Raw genomic sequence first — 14545 nt, 5'->3', positions numbered from 1 at the left:
TCTCCTGCCTCAGCCTCCCGAGTAGCTGGGATTACAGGCGCACACCACCATGCCCGGATTATTTTTGTATTTTTAGTACAGACGGGGTTTCACCATGTTGGCCAGGCTGGTCTTGAACTCCCGACTTCAAGTGATCCGGCCGCCTCGGCCTCTCAAAGTGCTGGGATTACAGGCTTGCTGCCGCACCCGGCTTGCTTTTTTTTTTTTTTTTTTTTTGAGATGGAGTCTCACTCTGTCGCCCAGGCTGGAGTGCAGTGGTGCGATCACAGCTCGCTGCAGCCTCGAACCCCTGGGCTCAAGCGAACCTCCCACCTCAGCCTCCCGAGTAGCCGAAACCACAGGAGCGCGCCACGACACACAGCTTTTTTTTTTTTTTTTAAGTGTTTTTTCTTTTTTTGTTGTTGGCTTTTTTTTTTCTTTATCGATCCTCCCGCCTTGGCCTTCCAAACTGTTGGGATTACAAGTAAGAGCAGTGCCCGCCCCCTACTGCTTTGAAACCTCGGTTCTTTGCAGGTCCTGAAAAAGAAAGTGAAGGGGTCGTGCAACAGCTCAAAACCCAGGCAACCCTTCCAGGCGCGTCCTCAACTCGGCGACAATCTGACAAAAAGTTTGCCCTTTGCGCCCGATCCCTCACACCAGAGAGCACCGCAGGGACGGAGGGACGGAGAGGACTAATGGGGCCGGGGAGGACCCAAGGAAGTTGGGGAACTCAGACTCTTTTCAGTGTTTAAAAAGCAGAGGCCCCCTCGGAAGGCGTAACAGGCGAATCCAGCAGTGCGCCTGGAGATCAACGGTACTAGGGGGTATCTTTGCCCCGCTCCAAGGCTCCTTGTTCCGCCCCCTGCCGCCAAGCAAGGAATCCGGCGCCGCTGGTCAGGGGTAGTATTTACGACAGTGCTAGCGCTTTGCGGCCGGCCGCACAGCTGCTGACGCGTCGGGAGGCGGAGCCTAGGGAAGCAAATTCTCCTGGCGGCCTCCGTTCAGACGCGGCTACTGTGACCTACCTGCCTCCTCCGCAGAGCAATGGCGGTGTCTGCCCGGTCCGCGCGGACCTCACCCAGCTCAGGTAGGCTTAGGACCCCGCCCTCCGGCGGAGAGTTCCTAGGAGCGCTGGTCTCAGAGGGGCGGGGGCGGGAGGAAGCTCAGTGTCTCCATGTGAGGCGAGGGGGGGGCTCTGTGGGGAAGGGGGCGTGCTGTGAGACATTTGCAGCCTGCGGCTTCTGGATGATGATGACATTCGGGAACACTTTGCGGTTAGGGGACTGTAGTCTGAGGGGTTCTGGGATATTGGGGGATCTTGGAGAAGGGGCTGCACTGCAGGGATGTATCCTATAGTCAGATCATTGAGGCAACCTCATTGAGCCAACCCGGGTGGGCGGAAGCTCTGGGCTGTTGGTGCTGTGATTTCTGTGATTTGAGGTGGAGCCCACCCCCGCACACACATTTTCTCCATTTGTTGGTTGCAGATAAAGTACAGAAAGACAAGGCTGAACTGATCTCAGGGCCCAGGCAGGACAGCCGAATGGGGAAACTCTTGGGTTTTGAGTGGACAGATTTGTCCAGCTGGCGGAGGCTGGTGACCCTGTTGAATAGACCAACGGACCCTGCAAGCCTGGCTGTCTTTCGTTTTCTTTTTGGTGAGTCCAGTTTATGGCTGGGAGCAATTCGGTTGGGAGTAGAGAATGACAGTCGCCTATTTTTTGGTTGCAAGTTGACTTAGCTCCCTTTTCCTCAGAGCTGAAGACATTGGTATAAAAGAAGAGGTCTTTGCGAAGTTTAGGATTAAACCTGCTTTGTCTCCTACAGTTAGGATTTACTTGGTGGCCAGAAATGCTTTTTTTGTTTGTTTTTTTTCTCAGACGGACTTTCGCTCCTATTGCCCAAGCGGGAGTGCAATGGCGCTATCTTGGCTCACTGTAACCTCTGCCACCCGGGTTCAAGCGATTCTCCTACCTCAGCCTCCCGAGTGGCTAGAATTACAGGCGCCCACCACCACACCCGGCTAATTTGTGTGTGTGTGTGTGTGTGTGTGTGTTTTTAGTAGAGACGGGGTTTCACCATGTTGACCAGGCTGGTCTCGAACTCCTGACCTCAGGTGATCCGCCTGCCTCGGCCTCCCAAAGTGCTGGGATTACAGGTGTGAACCACGCACCCAGCTAGAAATGCTATATGATATGTAGAGGCGAGGCAGCAGTGACCCATTTTGCTTGTGGCATGAAGTTGCCCAGAAGACTCAGAGAAACAGAGCGGGGGCCACAGGGACCATACATTTTGGCTGTGACTCCCTAATCAAGAGCTTCTTAACTGAGGCCACAGCATGGTGTGCTTGGAATGGTTTACAGATGTGCAGAGATATTAGTCCCCTTAACCCGGTAGTTCTCAACTGGAGGGAGTTTTGCTCCCTGGGAGACATTTGGCAATGTTTAGAGACATTTTTAGTTGTCACAACTTGGGGGAGGAAGAATAGGTGGCTGCTGGCATCTCTATAGAGGTCAGGGATGCTCCTAAATGTCCTGTAGTGCATTGGATAATCCCCCTCAATAAATAATTAACCAGCCCAAAATGTGACTAGTCCTGAAGTTGAGAAACCCTGCCTTATCTCAAGCTGGCTTCCTGATCTGAGTAACCTCTCCTGTTTATTCCCAGGGTGTTGATGAAATGCAACTGTTTTTGGAGTGTGCCAGGAAGCAGAAAAGGTTGAGAAGCACTCCCATAGCACTTTCTTTCTTTCTTTCTTTCTTTTTTTTTTTTTTTTTTTTGAGACAGAGTTTCGATCTTGTTGCCCAGGCTGGAGTGCAATGGTGTGATCTTGGCTCACTGCAACCTCCGCTTCCCAGGTACAAGTGATTCTCCTGCTTCAGCTTCCCAAGTAGCTGGGATTACAGGCATGCACCACCACACCTGGCTAATTTTTTTGTATTTTTAGTAGAGACGGGGTTTTTCCATGTTGGTCAGGCTGGTCTCGAACTCCCAACCTCAAGTGATCTGCCCACCTCAGCCTCCTAAAGTTCTGGGATTACAGGTGTGAGCCACCATGCCCGGCCTCCCAGAGCACTTTCTGAAGCTCAATAGGATGGATCTTTACTGCTGTCAAGACCCTAACAGTGGCCGAGCACGGTGGCTCACGCTTGTAATCCCAGCACTTTGGGAGGCCGAGGCGGGCGGATCACGAGGTCAGGAGATCGAGACCACGGTGAGACCCCATCTCTACTGAAAATACAAAAAATTAGCCAGGCGTGGTGGCGGGCGCCCGTAGTCCCAGCTACTCGGAGAGGCTGAGGCAGGAGAATGGCGTGAACCCGGGAGGCGGAGCTTGCAGTGAGCTGAGATCGCGCCACTGCACTCCAGCCTGGGTGACAGAGCGAGACTCCGTCTCAAAAAAAAAAAAAAAAAAAAAAAAAAGACCTTAACAGTTTTTATAGCATTTTGTGCATTTCTGTAATTTAATCCTCTCTGTAGTCCTGTGATGTATTCCCCTTCTCACAAATGGGGAATTAGTTAACTGAGCTGCAGGGGCTGTTCTAGATGGCACAACAGATGTAGTACTGTGCAGAGTAGGCACTCAATAATTAATACCGAATAAATGGCAGAGCCAAGATTAGAAAAGAAGTCTGACCCTGGAGCTGCACACTCTCAACTATGTTCCACTGTATTCTACTGCTTCCTTAGCTGAGGCCCAATGACCAACTCCCCTATTGCCTTCTTAGGGTTCTTGATGGTGCTAGACATTCCCCAGGAGCGGGGGCTCAGCTCCCTGGACCGAAAATACCTTGATGGGCTGGATGTGTGCCGCTTCCCCTTGCTGGATGCCCTACGCCCACTGCCACTTGACTGGATGTATCTTGTCTACAGCATCATGTTTCTGGGTGAGGGGAACTGTGGGAGAGATGGAAATATTGACTGGCCCGCCAGAAACACAGAAATAGAAGCATGCTGGTGAATGGTCAAAGTCTTTGGCACCTTATTTCACTTCTGCTGTGTTCAATTTCATGCTGTTGACCTGTGTGTCACTTAAGCTGTGATCCCATAATTCTTTTTAAAATATTAAAATAACATTTAATTTTCATTTAGTTTTATCTGATTATACAATGCTTGATTTTTCTTAATTCCAACCATATCCTGGTCCAGGGAAACTGGGCCTGTGGTGATCTCTTGACCTCTTAATCCTCTCCCTACAAATCCCAGGGGCACTGGGCATGATGCTGGGCCTGTGCTACCGGATAAGCTGTGTGTTATTCCTGCTGCCATACTGGTATGTGTTTCTCCTGGACAAGACATCATGGAACAACCACTCCTATCTGTATGGGTTGTTGGCCTTTCAGCTGACATTCATGGATGCAAACCACTACTGGTATGAGTCTGGGGGCACAAAGGGGTGGGGGTTGGCTGGGTCAGGATGGTTATCAGAGATAGGGGCCCAGTGAGGTTCTGGAATTTTTCAGTCACACTTTGCAAAGTATGGTTACAAGGTCACTTTGATCTAGGTGGATTTGGGAGGGGAAGGGCCAACTAGTTGGAGCACTTGGGATGACACAAAGCAAAATGGCTCCCTCCCACCCCTTCAGTCTTTCCATATCTCCCCAGGTGCCTTGATTTATTCACCTCTTGTAACCCTCTTAGAGAGAAAAACAGAATACTAAAGCCAGACATGGCTGTTTTCAGATACTTTAAGGGTGGTTATGTAGAAGAGGGAGCAGACTTTCTCTGTGTGAGTCCAGAAGGGCAGAGTTAGAGCCAAAAGTAGAAGTTGCTGTGAGGCAGAGATCATGTCAGGAGAAGAGGGCTGCTCAGCATTGCTGTTCTGGGAGGAGGTAGCCCTTCCCTATTTCTGGCTTAGGTGACTGTCTCTAAGGGGAGGTGGAGAAGGGATTTGGAGATAAGGTGGTAGGGCAGTTGACGTTAAGGATTCTTTATGTGTTGAGTGAAAAGCAATAAAATAGGTGTCAATAACATGAGTATGGGGAAAAAAAATCTCAAACATTGAATTCATTAACAGCCATTAAGTTTTATTTATTTTTCTTTTTATTTATTTATTTTTAAATAGAGATGGGGTCTTGCTTTGTTGCCCAGGCTGGTCTTGAACTTCTGGGCTCAAGCAGTCCTCCCACCTCGGCCTCCCAAAGTGCTGGGATTACAGGCATGAGCCACTGTGCCTGGCCTATTTGTTAATACACACAAACAAAACCCCTTTGGTAAAACTTGAAACTCATTCAGAATGGCCAGCTCTGATCATAGAGAATTAAGAGGCAGTTTTGATAGAATATCTCTGAAAAGTTCCGTTGTGGGAATATTTGTTGAGATGGCGTCTCACTGTGTCGCCCAGGCTAGAGTGCAGTGGCGTGATCATAGCTCACTGCAGCCTCAACCTTCTTGGGTTCAGGTGATCCTTCCATCTCAGCCTCCCGAGTAGCTGGAACAACAGGTGTGTGCCACCACACAGCTAATTTTTAAAATTTTTTGTAGAGATGGGATCTCACTATGTTGCTCAGGCTAGTCAAAAGTTCCATTTTTATGACTTTATGCGTTTTGAAAAAATCACTTATCATTTTTTCAGGGTTTTCCACATCGCAGGCACTATACTAAATATTTAGAGTTTTTCCTCATTAAAACCCTATAAGGTCGATGGTGCTGTTCACATTTTATGTTTTTTGGAGTCAGGGTCTTGCTCTGTCACCAAGGCCAGTATGCAGTGGTACAGTCATAGCTCACTGCAACCTCAAACTCCTAGGCTCCAGCGATTCTCTCGCTTTAGCTTCCCAAAATGTTGGTATTATAGGTATGAGCTACTGAGCCTGGCCTGTTCACATTTTAAAGATAAAGAAGCTAAGTATTATCGATGAGTGAAGAATTTGCCTAAGGTCAGCTAACAGTTAAGAAACAGAAGTGAGTCCAGGTGTTCATGACTGCAGAGTCCAGTGCTCTTGACCACAGTGTAAGCTGCCCCTTTCCCAGCTTCTACTTCTTGAAAACTTGCTTTGCTTCTGCTTCCCCAGAGTACATCTGGTGTTAGTAGCCTGGGTCTATCAGTTCTCTTCCAGAATACAAGCTGTTAGCAGGGACCCTCTTATACTGGATCCTGGCATGCAGGTCTATGAAATGTTAGTTTATGTTGTGTGTTACTCTGCTGTTGAGTGTTTTGATTTTTTTTTTAAAGATAATACACTGCATATTTATTTACACACACATAGCTTTTCAAACACTCCATCAAATTCCTCCCCTTTTTCAGTAATTTTATAGTATTGTAGTCCTTTTTTCCTGATTTGATCCATTAGAACAAACTCAACTGTGAGCTAACAAGAAATACTGAACTTTTTGCTGTTATAACTTAGTAGCAATATTTCTTCTATGACTTGTATAATCACGTTAGAATTTGCTCATATAATTCTAAAAGGTCTCAGAATAACCAGGGAGGATATGGGAGATGTGCCCAGGATAGATAGGATTATCGTGTATAAAAGGAAAGATGGAGATGTAGGTGCATTAAGCAGCTCCCCCCTCAATGTTTACCTCCCTCGGTATAGGTCTGTGGACGGTCTGCTGAATGCGCGTAGGAGGAATGCCCACGTGCCCCTTTGGAACTATGCAGTGCTGCGTGGCCAGGTACAGCATTTTAGGACAGAAGGAGGAGCTCCTTGACAGCCATGTGGTCAGCATGGCCATCCCACTGCCAGACTACACTCTCCGCTGCCTCCCTGGATCTTCTGTTTTTAGTTTTTACCCTTTGCTGGAAAGCTAGGCTGGCTTCTCGTTTTTTCTAATCCCTTAATCTCTGAATTCTCTCATTTGTCAAGGAAAGACTAGAGCTTTGTCCCTGCTAGATTGGAATCCTCATGACAAAGAGAAAGGATTCAGTCTGTGCTTTATGACTTCTTCCTTGGTGCCTGATACTGTCGCTGGCATTGGTTGGATGTCAATAAATGCTGTTTGGATGAGGTGAATTTCTGAGATGAATGAATAGAAGACGGGGTCTATTCTTCCTTGGGCCCTGGACTCAGATCAGTATTTATTTTACTTATATATTTAAAAAAAATATATAAGTAGATTATTTGGGTCAAGGACTGTAATATTCAGGTCAAGGACTGTAACTCAGGAGCATGGATTCAAGTTGTCCTAACTATATGCTCCATATTTTATTCTTGCCTATCTGTAGAAAAGATTCTTTTTGCTTGAACTTTGTGTTACATTTTATTTTCAGATCTTCATTGTGTACTTCATTGCGGGTGTGAAAAAGCTGGATGCAGACTGGGTTGAAGGCTATTCCATGGAATATTTGTCCCGGCACTGGCTCTTCAGTCCCTTCAAGTGAGTGGCAGTCATGGTGGAGGCCTCTTTGAGGCATGGGTAACAGAGTAGGTGACTCATCTCTCTCAGTAATGGCACCTGTTCCTACTTTGCCTGAATTTGCCATATGCCTTCCTTTGTCCACTCATCTCCCTATTCAGCAGAAGCAGAGTCAGTGGTATCAAAAGATTGAGCCCTAGCTGCTCTTGGGAGATACATGGTATAGATGGGCAAGAAAGGAAAAGAAATTTAAAAAGGAAAGGAAAGAGCCAGAACTGGCCGACTTGGTGAGTGAGCCAGTGCCCTCAGCAGCTGCCTTGGATGGTGCCTGTGTCCTTGCCTTGCCACTCTAGCCTCCCATCAGAGCCCTGCAGCTGATGTACTGAGAAGATGGGCACTCACTGTTCAGGCTCTGACAAAACCATTATTACCACTTCCACAAAACAAAGGGTCACCTTTCTGATTTCTGTCTTCTTCCCATTTCTTCTTTCCTTTTGTTTTACTTTATTCTCTTTCTTCTTCCCTGTTATTTTCCAGTTCCTGAAGTTTGACTTCATTATGATGTTAGCCAAGCATTCACCTTTTAAAGTGTCCTCTCACTCATGACCTCCGTGGGGAACCTCCCTTCCACAACACACACACATCTCAGTCAAATTTTGTCCTAGGAGATCTGCCCTTGCTTATTACATAGGATATGTTAGAAAACATTGAACACCTAAAGTGTGTGAAAATGTAGAGGGGGCTGGGCATGGTGGCTCATGCCTGTAATCCCGGCACTTTGGGATGCTGGGGTGGGAGGATTGCTTGAGCCCAGGAGTTCAAGACCAGCCTGAGCAACATAAGACCCTGTCTTTACAAAAAAATTAAAAAAACAGCTAAGCGTGGTGGCATGTGCCTGTGGTTCCAGCTACTTGGGAGGCTGAGGCAGGAGGATTGCTTGAGCCCAGGAGTTTGAGGCTACAGTGCACCATGATCATGCCACTGCCTTCCAGCCTAGGCGACAGAGTGAAACTTCGTTTCAACAACAACAACAAACAACCTAGAGGAGTGTGTCTTCATGGGTGGATTACGTACCTTAGGCATATACCCAGCCACTGGAGTAGCCAAGGCACATTCGTGCTGTGAATGTACTTTGATGTGTTCTCCAGTGGGCTGGTGCTTGAACTTTCTCCATGTGTTTGCAGACTGCTGTTGTCTGAGGAGCTGACTAGCCTGCTGGTCGTGCACTGGGGTGGGCTGCTGCTTGACCTCTCAGCTGGTTTCCTGCTCTTTTTTGATGCCTCAAGATCCATTGGCCTCTTCTTTGTGTCCTACTTCCACTGCATGAATTCCCAGCTTTTCAGCATTGGTCAGTACCTGTAGCCTGGTAGGAAACAGGAACCACAGTTTTGCAGGAAGGGACTAGCCAGAGGCATTGTTTGGGAGTGGGAGAGGGTGGTGTGAGCAGGAGCTAAATTGAACACAGGGCAGTCACTATGAAGTAGGCATAAATGGGGATAAGAGGATTGGAGCTTCTGGGCTCAGTTAGTATGTTGTACAGTAGGTAATCTCCAGGAAGAACAAATATCTTACAGTTAAGAACTACTTTCTGGCCGGGCGTGGTGGCTCAGGTTTGTAATCCTAGCACTTTGGGAGGCCGAGGCGGGTGGATCACCTGAGGTCAGGAGTTCGAGACCGGCCTGGCCAACATGGTGAAACCCCGTCTCTACTAAAAATACAAAAATTAGCTGAGCATGGTGGCACATGCCTGTAATCCCAGCTACTTGGGAGGCTGAGGCAAGAGAATCGCTTGAACCCAGGAGGCAGAGATTGCAGTGAGCTGAGATCACGCCACTGCACTCCAGCCTGGGTGACAGAGAAAGACTCTGTCTCAACAAAAAAAAAGAAGAACTACTTTCCTTTTCAGTGGAACACCTGGGAGAAGTCTCCTAAGGGAACAGGGTTGAAGAGGCCCAACCAAACTCCTGAAATATGTATTTTCTCCCTGCATTCCTAGGTATGTTCTCCTACGTCATGCTGGCCAGCAGCCCTCTCTTCTGCTCCCCTGAGTGGCCTCGGAAGCTGGTGTCCTACTGCCCCCAAAGGTTGCAAGAACTGCTGCCCCTCAAGGTAGCCCCTCAGCCCAGTGTTTCCTGTGTGTATAAGAGGAGCCGGGGCAAAAGTGGCCAGAAGCCAGGGCTGCGCCATCAGCTGGGAGCTGCCTTCACCCTGCTCTACCTCTTGGAGCAGCTATTCCTGCCCTATTCTCATTTTCTCACCCAGGTTTGTAGGGGCTGTGGAGTGTACAGCAAAGGCGGGGCTTAGAAAGGAATGGATGACAACAGTTGGGAAAGAATGGGGCTGGTTTTGCAGCCCCTTCTTGGTAGGGGATGGGGTCAGTGTGGGAAGCATTGAGCTGATTCCCCTCTGCGCTGCCTTCCCAGGGCTATAACAACTGGACAAATGGGCTGTATGGCTATTCCTGGGACATGATGGTACACTCCCGCTCCCACCAGCACGTGAAGATCACCTACCGTGATGGCCGCACTGGCGAACTGGGCTACCTTAACCCTGGGGTGAGATGTCTGATGCTGACAATTTACTGTTCTTCAGAGCCCCCTTGTGCTTTGGGGTCTGGTTTTGTCTTACACACACCATAAAGCAAAACAAATTTGAATCTGCTTTGCCTTTTCTCAAGAGCCAGATTGAACTATCTTTTGTGTGGATTGAGATAGGGCAATGCATTCATTTCCTTGAACTGAGATTAGATTCAGGAAAAGTAAGCACCACTAGCCCAACAATGAAAAATTCATTCCCAAAGGCAAGTTCCATTTTTTTCTAGCCAGAATAGGCAGCGGGCAGGGATCTCATTGTGCCCTTGGCAGTGCATGACCTGTCTTGGAAGTTGATAATGATGAGGTGGGACTAATATGGGGGTTTGGGGCAGGTATTTACACAGAGTCGGCGATGGAAGGATCATGCAGACATGCTGAAGCAATATGCCACTTGCCTGAGCCGCCTGCTTCCCAAGTATAATGTCACTGAGCCCCAGATCTACTTTGATATTTGGGTCTCCATCAATGACCGCTTCCAGCAGAGGTGGGCAAGGGGAGCAGAGAGTGGGAAAAAAATGAAGCACAGTTCTTTTTACCAAGATGAACAGCCCTTGCTTCCTGGTATTGTCTTGCTTAAAAAGCTGTCCTTCCTCTAGTGCATGTCCCCATTGATCTGGTTGTGGGCATAGCTGGTTGCTTCCAGCAGGGGGCACCATCATCCAGGAGAAAAGTGAGTTGACTTGTTCTTTTGGACACTGTTGACACAATGCCTTCTCAGGTAGCCACTAACCCCCATTATTCCCAGTGCTCCAGAGCTCTTCTGCCTTCTCTCTCTGCCCTGGACTGGCAATAACAGGCTGACACAGGCCATTTCTTCTCCTTCTATTCCCTGTCCTTAGGAATGATGATGAAAGGGAGAGAACTGGAAGTTCTGGTAGGTGGGTGGCTGTGATGTCCTTAGAACATGGTTTCCTTTCCTAAGGATTTTTGACCCTCGTGTGGACATCGTGCAGGCCGCTTGGTCCCCCTTTCAGCGCACATCCTGGGTGCAGCCACTCTTGATGGACCTGTCTCCCTGGAGGGCCAAGTTACAGGAAATCAAGAGCAGCCTGGACAACCACACTGAGGTGGTCTTCATTGCAGATTTCCCTGGTATGGAGGAAAGTGAGGAGAGGCTTTTCTGTCTTTCCTTCTGGCTTCCTTGGCCAGGGACATTCCATGTGGTAGGAGGGGAGAGGGAATGTTTTTGAAACCTAAGGGGATGATGGTGGTAAAAATGTGATGTCTCTGTTCTGGCTGGGAGTGAGTTCACTCTGCCATGGGGTGGGATGATGAACTCTGTTGGTCTGGCAGGACTGCACTTGGAGAATTTTGTGAGTGAAGACCTGGGCAACACTAGCATCCAGCTGCTGCAGGGGGAAGTGACTGTGGAGCTTGTGGCAGAACAGAAGAACCAGACTCTTCGAGAGGGAGAAAAAATGCAGGTATTTGCTGGGATTAACAACAGCAGAAAGAACTGAGTGCAGTGGCTCACACCAGTAATCCCAGCTTCTTAGGAGGCTGGGGCGGGAAACCAGGAATTCACAGTGAGCCTGAGAAACATAGTGAGACCCCATCTCTAACAATTTAAAAAACAATGGCAGAAAGCTTAGATGAGCAAGATTCATTTATTATAAACTGAAAATATTTTACCATAGCAGTAATGCAGTGGAGCTCAAAAAACAAGGGCCCCTGGGACTGTGAATAGCCTCGTCCAGGATTCTAGAGGTCAGTTACTTTCGATTCCAAAACACAATTGAATAGAAAGAAGCCAAGAGTCATAGAGTAGGGAGGCCATAAGCTGGCTAGAGAAAAGCTGATGAAATTTATCCATTTCTTCTCCCTTGTCAGTTGCCTGCTGGTGAGTACCATAAGGTGTATACAACATCACCTAGCCCTTCTTGCTACATGTACATCTATGTCAACACTACAGAGCTTGCACTGGAGCAAGACCTGGCATATCTTCAAGAATTAAAGGAAAAGGTGGAGAATGGAAGTGGTGAGTGTATGAACATTTGGGCTGAGATAGCCTCTGGTTTCAAGAAGTCAGGGTTATGAATGATGTTCTAGCCATTCAAGAATGAACTTGAAGTCTCTAGCTGGCAGAAGGGGAGTTCTAAGGGGAGAGAGTGATCCATCTCAGTGATTCCTCTTTTTTCTGTCTTCCGGGCAGAAACAGGGCCTCTACCCCCAGAGCTGCAGCCTCTGTTGGAAGGGGAAGTAAAAGGGGGCCCTGAGCCAACACCTCTGGTTCAGACCTTTCTTAGACGCCAACAAAGGCTTCAGGAGATTGAACGCCGGCGAAATACTCCTTTCCATGAGCGATTCTTCCGCTTCTTGTTGCGAAAGCTCTATGTCTTTCGCCGCAGGTAAGTTCACAACAGTATTTGTCATTGCCATCATATGTTGGCAAGCTTGGTAACTTTCCCCTGGGGAGAGTAACTCTAGAGACTGTCATACAGGAAAGGACAGTTTAGCTCTAGATATCTTTTCCTGCCATTCTTCTTGATTTACTGGAAGAATAAGTGGCCTATATCTGATGGCCTGCTTTCTTGTTCTGCCTCAGCTTATCTCCAGCCTCTGTGGGCTGTTCTTACCCTATCCTGGAATCCTCTACCAGACTGTATAAAGAGTGGGGTACCCTCCCAGCTGGGAGATGAAGGGTCACTTGCGGGGAGATTCCCATATATGCCTGTGTGGGAGGAGCGAGGACCAGGTGCCTTCTAAGGGCTTTAGCTGAAATTCTTCTGGTGAAACAGGAGTTTGAACTTGGTCGGCTTTTTCCTGTTTTTCAGCTTCCTGATGACTTGTATCTCACTTCGAAATCTGATATTAGGCCGCCCTTCCCTGGAGCAGCTGGCCCAGGAGGTGACTTACGCAAACTTGAGACCCTTTGAGCCAGTTGGAGAACTGAGTCCCTCAAACATGGATTCTTCACATCCTAATCCTCCTGAGTCAAATCCTGATCCTGTCCACTCAGAGTTCTGAAGGGGGCCAGATGTTGGGTGCAGATGTAGAAGCAGCCAGTCACAGACCCATTCTATGCAATGGACATTTATTTGAAAAAAATTCTCAAAAGTTTTTTGCTTTTTTTTAGGGGGGTGGTCTAAAGCTGTTTTTAACTCCGAGATTACAACTTAGAGGAACCAAGGAAATAAAGCAAATAAGATTCAACAACCCAAGATTAAGAGGCCAGGAGGAGGTTAGAAGCAATGTGAAACTGTCCTCCTAGGATAAGGTTTAAAGTGGCTTTTTGGGGGCTGGGTTCTGTGGCTCACACCCGTAATCCCAGCATTTTGGGAGGCTGAGGTGGGCAGATCACTTGAGGCCAGGAGTTCGAGACCAGCCTGGCCAACATGGCAAAACCCCATCTCTACTAAAAATACAAAAATTAGCCAGACATGGTGGCGGGTGCCTGTAATCCAGCTACCCAGGAGACAGGCATGAGAATCACTTGGGCCCAGGAGGCGGAGGTTGCAGTGAGCCGAGATTGAGCCACCTTACTCCAGCCTGGGCAACAGAGCAAGACTTCGTCTCAAAATAAATAAATAAATAAAGTGGCTCTTGGGGAAAAGCAATTTAATGTACCACGATGAATAGCTAACTGTTCCCAAGTGTTTGCTATGTGCTACACACTGCATGAGCAGTGTTACCTGCATTATCACATTAGGCTGAGTGGTAAAATAATTTGCCCAAAGACATATAGCTAGTGAGGGATGGACTGATGGTTTGAACTTAACGTCTATTTGGCTTAAGGTCCTGCACCCTGCCACTTGTAATTTTCAGAATCACCGATAATCTGAAATAATGCAGCTTAAAATGTGTTTTCTTAATTAAAAGTATAATTGGATGGTGGTCAGGTTGTAAATGCACACAAAGTAATTTATCTTCATTGCAATTTTGGTTCCTTCTTTGTTCCTATTATCTATATACACCCAGTAAGTGTTTCACTAGCAGTTATGAGAGCAGTCAGAATAGCAGCATCAAAGTTAAATAAGGAAATCTAGATGATTGCTAGATTTTCTCTAAAAATAAGCTTAGTATTTGGTATTATTCTAGCCTTTGGTGAGCAGAAGGGGAGGTAAAGTAAGAATTAACCAAATTTAGTAAGGGATTAGGGAATGCTTAGACATTTTGTAGGTTTGGGTGTACAAGGGTAACTCAGGAAGCTCCTCAGTTCAGTGAAAATCCAAAGGGTTGGCACTGAGGTAGGAAGTGAGAATGCAGGGTTATAAAGAAGGATCTCTGCTTTGGGAGCTCATGGACTTGTAGCAGAGACTGGTAGTAAATTGGCAGTCTCAGTAACTTCTGTAAATGATTGCATCTCTTTGCAGGCTTCTCTTCCCATACTCTCCCCCACTCCTCCTTGGACAGTGTTCCTGGGGTTCTTTCCTAAGCAACGCTTTTTCAGTATACATACTTCAGATGATTGTGTCTACTCCAGGATTTCCAACCATGCTAGGTTTCTTTCCTGTGCCCTAGACGTATAGGTCTAAGTTCCACCTGGATATCCCACAGGGCTGTCAAGCTCAGTTCATCCTAAACAGAACTTACATTCATCCCCACCTCAGACTTGCTTATTCTTTATTATTGAATGGCAGCGCTATACCTTAGCCAAGCTGTTATCTCTAGGTCATCAACCTTGACTCTTCCCTTTTCCTTGCATTTCCTATAATTGCCAAGTCTCATCA

The 14545-nt window shown here is 47.4% G+C and overlaps 1 protein-coding gene across 5 annotated transcripts; it reads left to right on the top strand.

Moving 5' to 3' along the window:
• The first annotated feature begins 917 nt into the window (after positions 1–917).
• On the top strand, positions 918–13725 carry GGCX (gamma-glutamyl carboxylase). 5 transcript variants are annotated; one of them, XM_030826922.1, is made up of 15 exons: positions 918–1066; positions 1467–1637; positions 3708–3866; positions 4186–4351; positions 6522–6600; positions 7196–7302; positions 8466–8629; positions 9278–9543; positions 9705–9836; positions 10208–10359; positions 10798–10967; positions 11169–11299; positions 11706–11853; positions 12034–12223; positions 12650–13725. In XM_030826922.1, exons 1-15 carry the CDS (start codon positions 1024–1026, stop codon positions 12840–12842), a joined length of 2271 nt encoding a protein of 756 aa, XP_030682782.1. In that variant the 5' UTR covers positions 918–1023; the 3' UTR covers positions 12843–13725. The 5 variants fall into 5 exon arrangements, with proteins under 5 accessions (XP_030682782.1, XP_003268795.2, XP_030682783.1 ...); XM_003268747.4 differs by having other exon boundaries at positions 12028–12223; positions 12650–13709; XM_030826924.1 differs by having other exon boundaries at positions 959–1066; positions 3708–3837; positions 4129–4351; positions 12028–12223.
• Positions 13726–14545: the final 820 nt, after the last annotated feature.

Source organism: Nomascus leucogenys, chromosome 14 (assembly GCF_006542625.1).
Source record: "Nomascus leucogenys isolate Asia chromosome 14, Asia_NLE_v1, whole genome shotgun sequence".
NCBI classification, from domain to species: Eukaryota; Metazoa; Chordata; class Mammalia; order Primates; family Hylobatidae; genus Nomascus; species Nomascus leucogenys.
This window is presented reverse-complemented; position numbering and strand designations above follow the sequence as displayed.